General features: G+C 43.2%; 2 protein-coding genes and 1 pseudogene across 5 annotated transcripts in view; 2 read left to right on the top strand and 1 right to left on the bottom strand.

Annotated features, from left to right (window-relative positions):
- The window catches only part of M1AP (meiosis 1 associated protein), an 87,432-nt gene extending 78,486 nt beyond the window's left edge, over window positions 1-8,946 (bottom strand). For both annotated transcript variants that reach the window (XM_008576921.1, XM_008576922.1), the window contains exons 1-2: window positions 8,893-8,946; window positions 2,402-2,693 (exon numbers count right to left, since the gene is read on the bottom strand). In XM_008576921.1, the coding sequence (XP_008575143.1) occupies window positions 2,402-2,641 (240 nt within the window). In that variant the 5' untranslated portion in view covers window positions 2,642-2,693; window positions 8,893-8,946. The remainder of the gene's footprint in view (window positions 1-2,401; window positions 2,694-8,892) is intronic.
- On the top strand, window positions 3,667-4,169 carry LOC103593840 (annotated as a pseudogene).
- Window positions 8,947-14,802: 5,856 nt separating the features above from the next.
- Window positions 14,803-16,617, top strand: part of SEMA4F (sema domain, immunoglobulin domain (Ig), transmembrane domain (TM) and short cytoplasmic domain, (semaphorin) 4F) — a 26,993-nt gene continuing 25,178 nt past the window's right edge. Inside the window, exon 1 of one of the 3 annotated variants that reach the window (XM_008576918.1) lies at window positions 14,803-15,046. In XM_008576918.1, the coding sequence (XP_008575140.1) occupies window positions 14,821-15,046 (226 nt within the window). In that variant the 5' untranslated portion in view covers window positions 14,803-14,820. The remainder of the gene's footprint in view (window positions 15,047-16,617) is intronic. The other 2 variants (XM_008576920.1, XM_008576919.1) reach the window with 2 other exon arrangements.

Below are 16,617 nucleotides of genomic sequence, written 5' to 3'. Positions count from 1 at the left end.
TGATTATTTCTTCAAGATGGGTCATAATTTCCTTCTTCTTTGAATACCTTTTAAGTTTTGACTGAATGCCAGACAGTGTGAATTTTACCTAGTTGGGTGCTGGATATTTTTGTTTCTATAAATATTCTTGAACTCTGTTCTGGGATGTAGTTAAGTTACCTGGAATCAGTTTGATCCTTTAGATCTTGTGTTTATGTTAGGTAGTTCTGAGCAGCACTAAGTCTTGGGCTATTTATGCCCTATACTACTGAAGCAAGACCTCTCGAGTACTCTGCCCAATGTACCATGAATTATGAAGATTTCCAGTTTGGCTGATGTGAACAGGTGCTATTCCTGTTGTGAGTGCCAGGTACTATTGCCTCTAGTCCTTTCAGGCGGTTCCTTCTTTGGCCTTGGGTACTTTAACCACATGTACACACTGATCAATTCTCTGCTGAATACTCAAGGGGGATTCTCTTAAGGTATTCAGAGTTTTGTATGCAGCTCTCTCCTTTCCTCTATGTACAGCTCTTTCTTCTGTAGCTGCCTTGGGTTTCCTTCAAGTTCCAGATTCATTTCCTCAGCTCAGGGAGACCACTGGGCCCCACCTAGGTTCTCCCTTTCTGCACTGTGGCTTGGAAACTTTCTTAAGGCAGTAAACTGGGATAATCCCATGTCTTAACCTCATTTGCTTTCTGTCTCTCAGCAATCTTTATCCTTTGCTGCCTGATGTCCAGCATCTTGAAAAATGTTTTTCACATGTTTTGTCCAGTTTTTTGGTTATTTCAGGAAAGAGGGTAAATCAGGTCCCTGTTACTCTACCTATGGTGGAGCAGTGACTTGCTTCCAATGAATAGAATGTGGAGGAAGTGACAGTGTGCTACTTTTGAGACTAGAACATAAAATGTATTTTGGCTTCCTCTTTGCTCTCTCTCTCTTTTGGATCAGTTGCTCTGGGAGAAGCCAGCCACAGAATGAGGACATTCAAGCATCACTGTGGAGAGATCCAAGTGGTGAGGAAATAAGAACTCCTGTCAATAGCCATGTGAATATGCCATCTTGGAACTGAATCCTCCATTCTCGGTCAAGTTTTCAGATGATCACAACCCTGGTTGACATCTTGACTACAACCTTATGAGGGACCCGAGCCTGAACCACTTACCTAAGCTGCTTATGAATTCCTGACTCAAGTAACTATGGGATAACAAATGTTTACTGTTTTAAGCCACTGTGTTTTAGGATAATTTGTTATACAGCAATAGACAATGAATAGAGGAAGCAAGTTCTACTGAAGCTGTAGAAGGGATCAGTTGAATTCCTTAATTTGACCCATTTCTCATCCCTAACTCAGCCCAAGTAACAATGCATAGACAGAATCACCACACTTAGTATTTGGAGCATTTATACTCAAAACTTTCCTTATATGACTCTTTTCAAGAAGTAAGTATCTACCTGCTGTGAGTCTAAGGTGCTGTCAAAACAACCAGGGTATGTTATATTCTTATAATATTCTAACCCAAGAAGCGCAAAACAATGTATATTATTTTCATTCTTTATGGTATCAACAGAGATGTTATCTTTCCACTTTCAATGAGGAAAACTAAGACATTAATTAAAAAAGAGTAGAATCCAGTCAGACAGCACATTAATAATTCAGGAATGGATTTATGAAATTTTCTCCTGTGGAAATCTTAAATAACAGGATTTATATCAATTTAATAAGATATGTTAGCAGCAAGATTGCCTCAAGGAAGGAGATGCATAGAATCCCTAGACGTCTTTCTCATCTCTGTGATTCTGAAAGTTATGTAAGGGAGAGAGGGAAGACTTGAATTTTGAGCAGGAGGACAGATAGTTGTCTTTGTGTATGGGAGCTTTGTAAAAACATTATCCCTGGCCCAGCCACTGCCTTCTAAAACCCTAGGGGGAGTTTCACCTGGGTCCTATGGGGAATGTAGAGAAAATATTTTCACGTTTTTGCAGTTAAGGCTTTCTGAGCAGAGAAAACTGGTACTTGGGTTAAAGGACAACTCTTGGAAGTTGAAGGGTGATTGAATAGCCAGAGATCTCTGAAGAGATTTAGCGACTTACTTTCTCATGTGTTTACATTTCAAAGGGAATGAAAGAAGTCAGTTGTTTACATTTCAAAGAATTTTAAATGCCAAGGTTTCTCTCCCTTTCTCAGGAGTGGAGGGGAACAGGTATAGCATATTTAAACTCCCAGATTAATAATTTTGGGGTTCTCTTCTGCAGTACAAACCCTCATATATGCAGGATGACATCTGGCTTTCATGGTGTCACCCAGCTACTGGGTGTTGGGAACCAGTGTAGTTACTGCTGTAAGTAATAATAACTGTGATCTCTAATTCAGAAACCTCATATCTGCTCTCAGGATAAAATAAATAAATACAGATCTACTCACCACAAAAGGGAGGATGCACTCGTGCTGATTTTGTACCATGTATAAGCTGAATAGGGACATACGGCTGGGGCCCATCAAGCTGCAGGCTAGAGAGAAAAAGTTCTGCAGAGCATCACAGAGGTTGGAGCAGATGTCAGCCCAGGAGGGCAGAGCAATATGCACAATGAGAAGCTGCGGAGGTTGCTGGTAAATCTGCGTGAGAGTGGAGGGCCCTTTACCAGTAGTTCGCCCATGATGCATGGCTGCCAAACCAGAGGTGGAACTGCAGTCACTACCTGGATATTCTCTACACCTATAGGGAAGGAAAGAGAAACTGTTGGATTTTATAAAACTGAATTATGTGCTCTGTTGAAACGGAGAACACAGGTCAAGTTGACTCAGTCCAGAAAAGAGTCAGATTTGGTATTAAATCAAGCTTGCCTAGGCTATCCCATGTTAACAACTCCCAAGGGATCTAGATGTTTGCCTGTAATGTAAGAGATGATGAGTGGAACTAGTCAAAAAGTTACACAATCACACTTTAGTCTCAAAGCAAGCTATCTGCCCTCAAAAACTGTTTCTTTATTAGCATTTACTGTACTGTATTGTAATCTATTTCTATGACTGCCTCTCCCACAATATTGTGAACTTACCAAGGGTGGGGTGAACCTGTTCTGTTGACCTTATTCACCAGTGCCTAGCATAGTGTTTGTTTGGTACATCGTAATCCTCAGAAATGAAAATATGACCATATTTTTCCCCCTTGGTTAAAATTCTTTGGTTGTCCCATCTCCTATAGGGTAAAATTTAAACTCTCTTCAACACCCTTCATGACTTGATTGTCATCCTCACTGGAAGCTGATCTTCACCTCAAGGTTCATTGAAATGATACCAAATATACCATACACTACAGTGCATTTGCTCATACTGTTTTCTCTGCCTCCAACACCCTTGCCTTCTGTCTTTATTGGTTGCTTATGCTTATCCCCATGGCTCAGACTAGGAAACAGGAACAAATGAAAACAAAGAACCAATATCAAGAATGAGAAGGGGACATCATTACAAATGCTCAAACATGAAAAGGGTTATAAGAGGATATAAATGAACAGCACTATGCCAATAAATTTGATAAAATGGACAAATTCCTAGAAAATGTATCTAACCAGTACTAATTTAAAAAGTTTTAGAAACCTAAATCGTCTATAAAAATTAAAGAAAGTTAATTGGTTAACCAAATATCTTCCCACAGCCTTTTGGTGGGCAGCAGCCAGCACCAAGGGAGCACCATGAAGGCCTCGGGCACACTGTGAGAGTACCAGGTAGTGGGGTGCTGCCTACCCACCCCCAAGTGCCTCACGTTCCCTTCTTTGCCCCTAATCATGTCCGTGCCAAGTCCCGCTTCTGGTACTTTGTATTTCAGCTAAAGAAGATGAAGAAGTCTTCGGGGGAAATTGTCTACTATGGACATGTGTTCAAGAAATCCCCCCTTTGGCTAAAGAACTTTGGCATTTGGCTGTGCTACCACTCCTGCAGCGGCACCCACAACATGTACCAGGAATACTGGGACCCGACCACTGAGGGCACTGTCACCCAGTGCTACTAAGACATGGGCATGGGGACACGACACCGCGTCCTGGCCCATTCCATCCAGATCATGAAGGTGGAGAAGACTGCAGCCGCGGTCAGGCAGTTCCACAACGCCAAGATCAAGTTCCTGCTGCCCCACCGGGTCCTGCATTGCCAGCACAAGCCACGCTTCACCACCTAGAGGCCCAACACCTTTTTCTAGGTGCAGATCCCTCTCACCCTGAGTCTGGCCAAATAAACTCTTCAGGAACACACACACACACACACGCACGCACGCACGCACACACGCAGGTATCTTCCCACAAAGTAAGCTAGAGGCCAGATGATTCCACTGATGAGCTCCATCAAACTCTCAAAGACCAGGAATTTCAGTCTTAAACAAATTCTTTCAGAGAATCAAAGAAAACACTCCCCCATTAATTTTATGAGATTAGAATAACCTTTGATACTAAAACAGATAAGGGTATTACAGGAAAAAATTATACGATAAGCTCACCCATAAATTTAGATGTAAAAATCCTGAATAAAATATAAGGAAATTTAAATCTGCAATATATAAAAGGAATAACATCTCATGACCGAGCTGAGTTTATTTCAAGAACATAAGGTTGATATAACATTAGAATATCAATCACCGTAATTCATCACATTAAATGATTAAATGAAAAAATATGATCATCTCAGTAGATGCAGAAATAGCCTTTGTTAGAACCCACCGTTTGTGCATGATAAACACTCTCAGTAACTAGAAATAGATGAAAGGAATAATCTGATAAAAGATGTTGTTAAAAAGCTAGAGCAAACATCATTCACAACGGCGATATGTTGAAAGCTTTCAGTATAAGACAAGGAGCTTACTGTCATCATTTCTATTCAGCACTGTAGTGAAGGCAGCAATAAGGCAAGACAAATAAATAAAAAGCATTGCAATGGAAGACAGAAATCTGTCTTCGTTTGCAGATGATATAACTGTGAACGGTATGTAAAAAATCTGAAAGAATCTACAGTTTTATTATTTTCCCCCTAAGGTCTCCTCATCTTTTGTTAAATCCTAGTCTTAGGGATCTGTTATTTTAAAAAATATTAATGTATATGACACCTTTTTAAATTTAATTTTTAGTTTATTACTGATATATAGAAATATAATTGATTTTTGTATGTTGATTTTGTATTTAACAACCTTGCTGCACTCTCTTACTAATTATAACAATTTATCTGTAGTTCTTTTTGGATTTTTTTTTGTTCACAACCATATAATCTGTGAATAATGATATGTACCAGGATATATAAACAAAGTCAGATTATAGCAGCAAAAAGACTATTAATAACAATCTTGTTCACAATTACTCCAAATTGCAAACAACACAAATGTTAATATGCATTAGAATGGATAGATTGTGGTATATTCACACATATAGTGATGAAAATGAATGATTACAGTTACATACTGTTACATACATACATGGATGACTCACAGAAATATAATATTGAATAAAAGAAGCAAGACACAAAGAATACATATACATATAGCATGATTCTATCTACATAGATTTTAAAAATAAGCAAAAAGAACAATTTTTGTTTAAGAATGCCTATATACAAAAAAGCAAGAAAAAAAAGAAAAGAACAAAAACCAAAAACCAAAACCAAAACCAAAACCAAAACCAAAACCAAAACCAACGCATACATAGTGGTAAAACTATGAAAAAAGCAAGGAAATGATTATCGAAAAAATAGGGTACTGATTTTTTCTAGGAAGGAAGGAGGGCATTATGAATAGTAGGGACAACACTGGGGGTTCTGGGGTGTTGGTAATGTTTTATTTCTTGACCTTTATTGTGGTTGCATGGGTGCTTACTTTATAATTATTAAATTTGTATGTTTGTGTTTTATGACATTTTCTATACATATTTTATATTTACCAATAAAAATATTTCAGAAAGAATATTAGGATAACCATAAAAGAAAACATAAAAGAAACATGGTAAAAAGATAGATTAAAAATATATAAAAAATATGTTCCCTCCTCTGAGAACTAAAATGATTCTATATACTTGCTTTTTGGCTAAAGAATGCAGGAAAAATTAAAGCTTCTTTGATTTCCCCTGTGACCAAGAGAAAGATAATCATGGTAATTTTCAGAAACACTTTGGAATTTAGAAAACTTTAAAAATGATCTAAGAATGCTTAGTTAGATGCGTTTCTCAAAATGAATCTGTGAAGTTATTCCCTTCAAACTTCCCTTTTTGGATGGAAGAAGTCAGCATTTGTTCATTCAACAATTTTTCATTGAGTTCCAATTATGTGCTGGATACAGTCGAAAAAATAAATGAATAAATATGCTAATCTGTTGAAGGTAATCTTAAACTAGAAATCCAAATAAATGACTAATGTATTTACCAAGAAACCATAAATATCTTTTAACTGTACTTTTAAATTGCTTGGAGCCAATTTCTACATGAAATGCTGAATCTGACACTGACAGAGTCTCACAAATAGGCTTTGTTTAACTCCCCCTTCTCAACTTCCCTCACATTTAGAAACATTGTCATTTTTGAGTATAGGCAGTCCTGACTTTGCATAGTTCTGATATATACGGATTTTAGTTACTACAGTTTAGTTAATTAACACCAGTCCTTTATCAACACAGTTCAAATTTCAGTTACCATGAAATATTAACTATGAATAGTTACATAAAGTATAAATTGCTTCTAACTCTTCAGACCACAAATTGCTATGTAAATAACAGATGTGCATCATGATCACTGATCAATTATGTCACTTTTGTCAAAGTCTATTGGTGACTGGTCAGTGCAGATCTATTATTCAGTTTAAGCACAGACAGCAAAGTGTGTAGTTGTATCACCTCCTTGTCTCCTAGTGATAAGCCCTCATTACATTTTACAAAAATCAATTATTGAAAGAGGTAATTGGCCAACAAAAATGAAAGTAAAGCAAAGAAACAAAAAGTGATAAAGCTGAAGGTACAATTAGAATTGAACATAAATGGAGTTAAAGAAGAAACAGCTGACTGTGAAAATGTTGTCATTGCTACCATATGATAGGCAGCCAGGGCACCTTAGTGAAGTTGAACTTATCAACACAAATGGAGAAAGTGGTTGTGACCAAAAAGATGAAGATGTCTCAGAGAAAGTATCTCTGGCAAAAACTTCATTATTAAAGGAACTCAGAGATATTTCACAAAATTGAAAGCACAAAGGATAAAATGTTGTAAATATCCAAACTTAGAAAGAAGTGTAATGATTTGCTAAGGCATAGAAAAGATGCTTGTGCTGTCTTAAGTACACCATAACAAAGAAGAAAGCAAACACAAGCACTGTTCAATCTACTCTCGATAAGTTTTTTGCAAACAAAACACTTTAGTTCTTAATGTTTCTAATGTTTTAAATTAGTGTGTAAAATACTAGTTTTACTGATTTACATTTCCCTATACACTTGTAACAGACAGTAAGAGAGCTTTTAAGGTTTTGACAGCAATTTTCAGAGATCAGGAAACAATTGTAATTTTTCCCATTGATTAAGTTCTCTGAACAGGTTTCAGCTTACAGTCATTTTTCTTTTTTTCCCCTCAGAGTTACTTATCCTCAGGGATCTCAGTACAGCTTGCAGTTATTTTTAGATCCACACTAATGTGCAATTGGAAGACTGTACTTTAAATGAGGTAAGAGGCAGCTTTCTTCTCTATATCCTCCAACATATCGCTTAATACATCTGATGTGTGCAGCATATTACTAAACAGGATCTGACTATATTTTTGACCCTCTATTCTCCACTTTCCCCAAGAACGCCCACTCAATGGTTTGCCCCTGCAAACTGGTTAATCCTGGTACTGGGCCCTGAACCACCCCAAACCATCATTACTCCCGGATTAAAAACCTTTCAACGACTTACAGTTACACGTGGAACAAAACAAGAACGCCCACTCAATGGTTTGCCCCTGCAAACTGGTTAATCCTGGTACTGGGCCCTGAACTACCCCAAACCATCATTACTCCCGGATTAAAAACCTTTCAACGACTTACAGTTACACGTGGAACAAAACCCAAACTCCTTACCCTGGCCCCAATGTTCTGCCTGTGTCTCCCGCCCAACCCTCCACGCTCATGCCAGGCCATCTCCTGCCCACCTCCGGGCGTCCTTCAGGCCTCCCTTTGTGGCTCCCTCTCAGGACGTTCTTTTCGGAGTACCCCCCTCCCCCCATTAACCCTACTCATCCTTTAGGTCTCAGCTTAATAGGTTAAGGCCCCTTTTCAGGCCCTCATTACAGCGCCGACCTTATGCTTTTATAGCCCTCAGGACACTTTGTCGTGAGATAAACGATTCAACGGTCCTCCGCCCTCAGGACCCCATTAAAACTTTCGTGGGCCCTAAGCACCTTTGCCTTCGTGAGCCCCTTCCTCCATTAACAAACAAACAAACAAAAAAACCCGATTAAATTAATAATAGATTTTCGTGAGCCTTAAGAATTTCATTTTTTTTTCCTGAGAAAAATTTAAAACATTTTCTTCGACCTTAAGGGTCCATCGTTTTCTTCTGACTTTAAAAGAAATTAAAACATTCTCGTGGTCCCCGAAAGTCTCGTGGGACCGAGTGCGGCGCCTACCGTGCCCAGCGGAGCAGCGGCCGGGCCCTCCGGCCTGCGGTTCCCGCGGGGGTAGCTCAGGCCGCGCGCCTCGGGCCCGGCTTGGCCGCGAAGAGACGCTGCGTCTGAGCCTATGGCCTTGAGCCTGAGGGCGCCAGTCCCGCTCCGGCACCTGCCTGAGAGCAGGCCCGAGCCCGGCCTTCGAGGCGCTGCCCGCGCTCGAGCTTCCTCCCTCCTCGAGGCCTTCAGCGCCTTCTCCGGCCCCGAGGCGTAGAGAAGCGCGGATGACCCCCTGTGTCGGGGAAGGCAGAGACCTCATTACCTGCCTTCCTGGATCCCGGCGGGCACCGCGCGGCCGGAGGCGCCCCCTCAGGCGGCAGCGGCTGGGCGGAACGCTCACTGCGGACGCTGCAGGTCCGAGGGCCGCCGCGGGTTCGCTTCAGCCTGCACCTCAGGGCGCGGTCTCCAAGTCCCCAGGCACCCCAGGAACAGTCTTTCTTTGGCCCTAAGGTAGAATTTTGGATCTCTGATGGAAATATTGTACTAAACCTGACATTTCCTCCTTAGCTATGAAACATTCCAGTAGCAACCCCACCGTGTTCTTGGCGCCTTTTGGGGGGAGGGGGAGGGGCGGCGGCCGCGTGTTCTTGGCTTTAACCTTTCCCTTCTACATCGTTCATCCGCTCATTCAGTTAGTCACTATTGCAGTCAGTAAACACTGAGGTGGACACACTATGTGCCAGGCACCGTGCTAGGACTGGGGTACAGTGGATACACGGCACTCACGGAAGTTAGTTTAGTCTATCCTCAGGAAGTTCTTTTAAGTCTTTTCAGACCCCTACATTCCAAGAGAGTCTATCCCTCTCTAATACTTATTCTCACTTACTTGAGTTTGATTTCTGTAGACCCTTTGACAAATCCCAGATAGGGTAGAAGCGTCCTGGTTCTTAGCAGCTGGTTGGTCTGGGTCTTCAACTCTGTCTGGTTGAACAGAAATTCTTCTCTGAATTAGCCCACAGGAGAGGAAAGGATAATGCTAGTACCAAACCAGAAATAGACAAACAGTTTCTTCTCTTTTCTGCTTTATTATTATTTTCTTCTCAGTTCATTACCTGAGATTACAGGCAGGTTGGGGGTGGGGTGAAGCAGTGGTTCAGGATAGGTTAGATGTTTGAACAGGAGAAAAGTCACCTGCCTATGTTCTAGTCCCACTAAACCATTTCTCTCCTCTCAACTATTCCTCAGGGTAAAAACAGAGATATTTAAACCAAGAGTCCTTTCTTAAACACTGTAATCTGATGTCCAACAGAGTTCCTGTGTTTCATATTAAGGGATAGCTTCTCAACAGCTCTTCTTTCCCATATAGACAAATTAGTCTTCCTGTCTCTAGTCTCTAGATTATCCTTGTCATTGATGCTAGAATTATCCTTGTAAAAATATTTTGATCATAACATTCCTTGGCCTAAAAACTATGGGTTTTTGTTTGTTTGTTTGTTTGTAAGATCTATTGTAATTAACCCTACCTTTCTTACCAGGCTCAAGGCCAAACTAGCCTTACTCCAAAGCATACCACCCACCACTCCCGGCTAGAATGGATTTCTTTCAGTACCCTCTATAAGTTGTTCCGTTCATATGGAGTAGCATTTATTGAAAAATATGGAAAGGACTGTGCCAGCCATGGGGGACTATCACATCATTGTCTTAAGAATTATTCTCTGAGGGTGACAAACTGTAATGGCCCTGAGACAGCACCTTGCAGACTTTCAACTACAAGGAGCATAATTGACCAAGGGCACCAGCTGCTGCCTTAGAAATACACTGCCATGTTTGCATGGAAGTCACTGTTCCCACAGGATGCCCCCAGTCAATGACTGAGTATGGTGAAGATTCCAAAACAGACCTGTTCCTGAGAGATACAGAACTTGTCTAATGGGCAACTTTGGCTTGATAATTGCCCAACAGCCTTGCAGAACCTTCATGGTCTAGGATGCTTCCTTCTCTTTCTTTTTCTCTTGGGGTCAGGCTTGCATCACAATCTGACTGCTCTTCCAGCCTTTCTTGGCCCCTTCGCTGTTTTCTCTAACAGGTTTTTCCTCTAATAACATCTTTGTACGTTTAATCTTGTCTTGGTGTCTGCTTCTTGGAGGAGACTAACACCTGACTATTTGAACAATGTAATAAGCACAAATACAGGTATTAAACATTTACCAGATATTTACTGACTTCCTGCTATATGCCAAGCACTGTGCTAGACTCTGAGAATACAATCATCTCTGTCTTCCTGAGGCTTAGTCTATGAGAGACAGACAAGTACTTAGGCACTGACAATGTAGTATGACATGTGGTACAGTAGAGAAAACACGAAGTTATGGGAGCACATAGGAAAAGCATATATTTGGAGAACTGGATGTGCTTCCTGGAGAAAGAGATTATCATTCTAAGCTGAATCAACAAAAGTAAATAGGAGTTAGCCTAGGAGTACTGGAGAGATCATTCTCTTTTTTTAAAAAATGTAATTTTATTAATATTGTTTTTTACATTCTAGGATTTTGTTGCAGAACAGTTGTGGGGGAGAGGAGAAAGGAAAAGAAAATGGGATGGAAGAAGGAGGAAGGAGGAGGGGTGTGACTGAGGCTTGCAGCACCTCCCTCATTCCCACAGGGGAGACTGGGGGGCTTCCAGTGGTGGCCTGATCATTGCTGGGCTGGTTGCAGATATCAGGGGTGTGTGGCAAAAAACCCTCGCCCCCCCACCATCCCAGCTCGGGAATCTGGGGCCCTTCTTACTGTGGTTGGGTGGTCGCTGCTGGGCTGGCAGCTGGTGTCGGGGGGGCGTGGCTGAGGCCCTAGGACCCCCACCACCCAGGCTCAGGAGAGCCCAGGATGCTTCCTGCGGCGGTTCTGGTGGTTCCCGCTGGGCTGGCTGCCAGTGTGGGCAGGGTGTGGCCAAGGCCCAAGGCTCCCCACCACCCCAGCTGGGAGAGCTGGGGTGCTTCCTGTGGCAGCTAGGTGGTTGCTGCTAGGCTGGCTGTGGGTGTCAGTGTGTGGCATGGCCGAGGCCCTCGTCCCCCACCCTCGGGATTGGTTGTGGGTGTCAGGGGGCATTGCTGAGGCCCCTGGCCATGTGCTGGTCCCTTGCAATGACTCACTTGCCTCTGAGTGGCTTCTTTTTTTCAGTTATTGTGGCTCCTTACTCTTATATGGGTCCACAGGAACCCTATTAGTGGTCTTGATGCCCTGGGGGCCACCATGGCCCTCTTCTCCTCTGCCACCTTCAAACAACTTCATCCAAAGGGCACAGCTATGGCTTTTGCTGGTTCCTGCTCCATGTGCCCAGCAGCTCCAGCCTGGACGCGGCTGGGGCTTGAAAAGGTCAGAGCAGTTTTTTCTTGCTCTCATCATGGCTTCTCCCAGCTTCATGCACCCCGTAGTTCTCTTCTCCTTTTCTCTTGAGCTCTAGTGTTCCCAGCTTGGCTGTCATTGCTTTTTTATAGTTGTAAATTGGTTGATTTGTGGGAGAGAGTGATGCTGGGGACCATCTATTCCACCATCTTGACAGGAAGTCCTCCTGGAGAGAACATTCTACCTGCCCTAAGGGGAATGGATTGGGGGCTGAAGTTGGGGTGGTGGTGGCTGAGCAAGAGGGAAAGACTGGAGTAGGAAGTAGCCCAGGCAAGAGAAAACAGTGGCTTGAATTAGGGTGTTGGGGGTGGGGGAGGAGAATGCAGTGATGTGAATGGAGGTATTTAGGAGTTAAAGTGAACAGATCTTGGTGATTAATTGTATTGATTAGGAAGAATACAGAATGACAGGGACTAGAACATAGTGAATAAATGCAAAGCCTCTGGCTTGGACAGCTGTAAAGATTGTGGTGCTATATACAGAGACAGGGAACATTGTTCTACCATCCACCCAGTTATGCAGGCTGGTGTAAGGGTGAGGATAACAGTTCAGTTTTGAACATGTTGAAATTAAGGTGCCCGTGGTTACATCAGGTGGGAAATGTAGAATAGGCAGTTGCATGTATGTGTCAGAAACTAAAGAGAGAAATATGGCCTGGAAATGTAGATTTAGGAAATCAATATTAATTTAATTAGTATAAATGAGACTGTCTAGAACAGTGATTCTTTTCAGAGTGGGGATCTTAACTCCATTAATGGGTATTAAAATCAATTTAGTGGGCTGCAAACAGTGTTTTGATAAGTGGAATAGAAGAAAATGCAATACAGTAGAAAACATCAGGGTTTAGCTTCTAAAATAGAGGTAAATATAGTGTAAGTGTAACTTTGTGAAAAGTTTATTTCACTAATATACTTTAAGTGTTTGTACTTAAGTGTAATTAGATAGCAGTGTAAAATGATCCTTTTATTATGTGTTGTCAACATTTTTAAAAAAGATTTTTGAAAGAAAATCAAAAAGATAAAAAAATAAATACCTAAACCATATTCACAGAAGGAATTAAGGCCTATACTAGATTGCTGAGGAGCAGCTAAGAGGAGACATATATCGGTGTCAGAGGAAGACACTCAGGGGAGGGTCCCATCATGTCAAGGTTGGTGTTAGAAGATTTCAGAGAGAAGATTTGAGGTACTGATCTCAAGTGTGCAATTTATTTTCTAGACTAAGTAATTTGAATTCAGGGACCATGTCTTAATCATCTTATTAACTCTAATACTTAGCAAAATAACTATTGAATAAAACTAAAACTTGCACTTTAGAAAGATTATCCTGATGGTAGCCTGGAAGCGGGGAGATGGCAGTCCGGAGGCAGGGTTTTTTGTTTGTTTTGTTTTGTTTTAATGAAACAAACTGTTTAATGAACAAACTGTTGCACAGTTGGGGTGAACAATGATAAAGTCCTGAACTATGTGATAATGGGGGGAAAACAGTGGATTTAAATTATCGATGAGTCAGAATTAGCAGAACATGGTGACTGCTTATATAGGGATGTTGTAGCCAGGTTCCAAGTTGGCCCACTGAAATCCTTGTATTCTACTTCGTGTAGTCCCCTCCCACAGGGCATCAGGATCGGCCTGTGTGACCAATAGAATATGGCAGAAGTGATTGTATGTTGCTTCTGTGTCTAGGTCATGAAAGACAGTGTGGCTTTTGCCTTGCTCTTTTGGATCACTTGCACTGAGGAAGCCACCCTGTGTTGTGAGACATTCAAGGAGCCTCTTGGAGAAGTCCGTGTAGAGAACATCTGAGACTTACTGCCAACAGCCAGCACCAATTTGCCAGGGCATGGAAGTAAGCCATCTTGGAAGCCGATCCTCCAGTCCTAGTCAAGCCTTGAGATGATTGCAGCTAAGCAATTACTCGGTTTCTGACACAGAAATTGTGAGAGATAACAAATGTTTATTGTTGTTTTAAGCCACTAAATTCTTAGATAAATTTGTTGCATTTGTTTTGCAACCGAGATAACTAATACAATGGGGGACGAAAGAGGAGAAAGCAAGGATTACCTGCAGGGCTACAAATTAGAGGACTAATTATTTAAAAAGAAGCCGGAGTTGGAGGAGGAAGATAGTGGGTTATGTTCACTTCCTGTGTTTGCCTTGTTTGTAGGATATCCAAGTGGACATATCCACAGGCAGTTTTTGTCCCTCACCCTCAAAGTCCTACTCATCCTTGAAGATTCAGTTCAAATGTCACCTATTCTGTGAAAACTTCCTGATTTTCTCAGGCAAAACCTACCCATTCCGTGCACTTATTGCACGTTATTATAGCAAATATGCATCGCTTTCTATTGCAGTGATCTATTTGCAGTTATTTGTTTACATTGGGAGCCCCATTATACTGTGAGCTCTCTAAGGGAGACAATGATTTTTAGTATTTTTTGTATCACTGTATCTTTGTTTTGTTTTGCGTTGTGCCTGGCACAGAGGGAGCTTTCATTAAATGCTTGCAAAAAGTAATAATTTTAAGAAACTTGGTGCGTATACCCATTTACCCACATATTTTCCCTATTAGTACTGATATGGACATTTGAGTTTTGGAGAATGGCCAGAGCAAACCCGCCACTAAAGGTACTTGAGTGGCACCTCCAGCCCACTTCCGAGATAGAACTCCCACCTACACGGGGACTGGCTCCGCCTTCGTCTGGATTGGGCGGCTTCTCCCCTCGCCTCTACTCAATCCCGATTGGCTACAGGAAGAAAGAGGCTTTATCATTGGTCCCTTCTTAAGTGGGTGGAGCGGGGTTGTGTTTGTCCAGCTGCCTCAGGCCGAGCCGGGCTAAGCGTACCGGAATGGGGCTGAGGTCAGCGGCACCGCGGCCCACAGCTCAGGCGGCAGGGCGCGCCCCACCCGGCTGCCGGGCGGAGCCAGGGATGCCGGCCTCTGTCGCGCGGCCCCGCCCGGGTCCCGGGCCGTCTCCCGCCTCGCCCTTTCCGCTGCTGCTGCTGGTGATGCTGAGCGGCCGGGTGTCCGGCCGCGTCCCGCGCTCGGTACCCAGAACATCGCTTCCCATCTCTGGTAAGGCGCGGGCGCCCTCGGCACTCGCCGCGCCCAGGCCCCGCCCTCAGGTGCCCACACCACCCGCCCTCCTAACCCGGGCGGCAGCACCCAGGGCCCCTCAGCGCGGCGCAAACCGGCCCGCGCTGCCCACGCCCAGCTCCAGGCGGGGCGAGTCTCGCGGATGCTTCACCGCATCCCGGCCCAGGCCTCGCGCCTCAGCACCCACGACACGCCCAGGCTGCTCCAGCGGGCCCTTATTCCCAGAACCGCAAGAGTTCAGACTCGGACACCTAGGTCCAGAGAGGGTATGGGGGTTTCCCGAGGTCGTTCATTTAGAAGTTCTCTCTCCCTTATTTCCTTATTCCCCGCAATCTACCTGTGTCCCTCACTCCAGTTTGAAGCTCATTCTGCCCCCAAAGCCATCAGTCTTAAGTTCTACTCCATTCTGATCCCCAGCTCCGCATTTCCATCTTCTCGAATTCATTTTCCTATACTCAGTTCTATGCCTCTCTACCGCCGCCATTCATGCCTCTTGCCATGCTCAACAGCCCTAATCTCCCTAACTCACTTCCTCGACCCCTTGCATCTCTGACACCAGCTCCCATTATTGGATCCACCTTAACCCTCCTAACTTCCTCAACCTTCCCTGCTCCCTCTGCCCATTCCCTACATTGAATGTTGGTAAACCATTCAATGAGTTGATTTAAAGTTCTGCTTAAATGATTTTTGAAGGAAAAAAGGAGAGAGACATGATTCTTTGAAAAGATATGGAAGAAGGCGGGGGATGCCACAAGGTTGAGAGTGGTCATTGGAGTGGTTCACATTTTAGAGACTTTCTGCTGAGGTGGGCATGGGCATGGCTGTGGACCTTGTTTTCTTCTTAGTGGGCATTGAGTGTTAGCACCTCGGGCAGACAGAACCAGTGAAGCCAAGGATACAACCTGTTGGCAAAAACTCACAACTGGGTAATAGTTATTCAGAGTCTAAACTCAGACCAGTGACATACAGGGGTGCTATGAATCCAGAAAGCAAAGCTGTGGTCAGAGGCTGGGGTTTCAGTTTTTGCCAGAGTAAGAGCCACAAAATGAGTTGAGGTTGCCAGGCTGAGCTGATGTCCAGGAATCCAGAGAGGAAGGTGAAGCAAAGTTGGGGATACAGAGGAATACTGAATGATCCAGGGCTTATGCTAAGCGTGAGAGAGTGGGTGGGATACAGCACAGAGATGAGTATGGGTGTGGGAGGATGGGGTCGGTGGAGCTCACATCAGCACATCTGTGAATGAATGGGCTGGTGGCCATTCTACCCTTGAGTGTACCTGAACAGATGAAGTAGGTAGCGCAGAGCTATGTGCAGGGGTAGAGTTGCCGGAGCCAGAGTTTGAGCTAAGATGGTAAACTCATGCTAACTTATTTGTTATGATCTTTTTTTTTTTTTTTTTTTGTCTTTTTGTCTTTTTTCCGTGTCCGGCAACGGATCGCAACCCTCAGTGTTGCCCCCGTACCGGGCCGGGGACCGGCAACGGGATCGCAAGCCTCGGTGTTGCTCCCGCGCCTCGCTCAGCCAGTGAGTGGGAGCCGGTCTGTATGTGG

This window comes from Galeopterus variegatus, unplaced genomic scaffold (genome assembly GCF_000696425.1).
Source record: "Galeopterus variegatus unplaced genomic scaffold, G_variegatus-3.0.2 Scaffold1428, whole genome shotgun sequence".
Lineage (NCBI taxonomy): Eukaryota > Metazoa > Chordata > Mammalia > Dermoptera > Cynocephalidae > Galeopterus > Galeopterus variegatus.
This window is presented reverse-complemented; position numbering and strand designations above follow the sequence as displayed.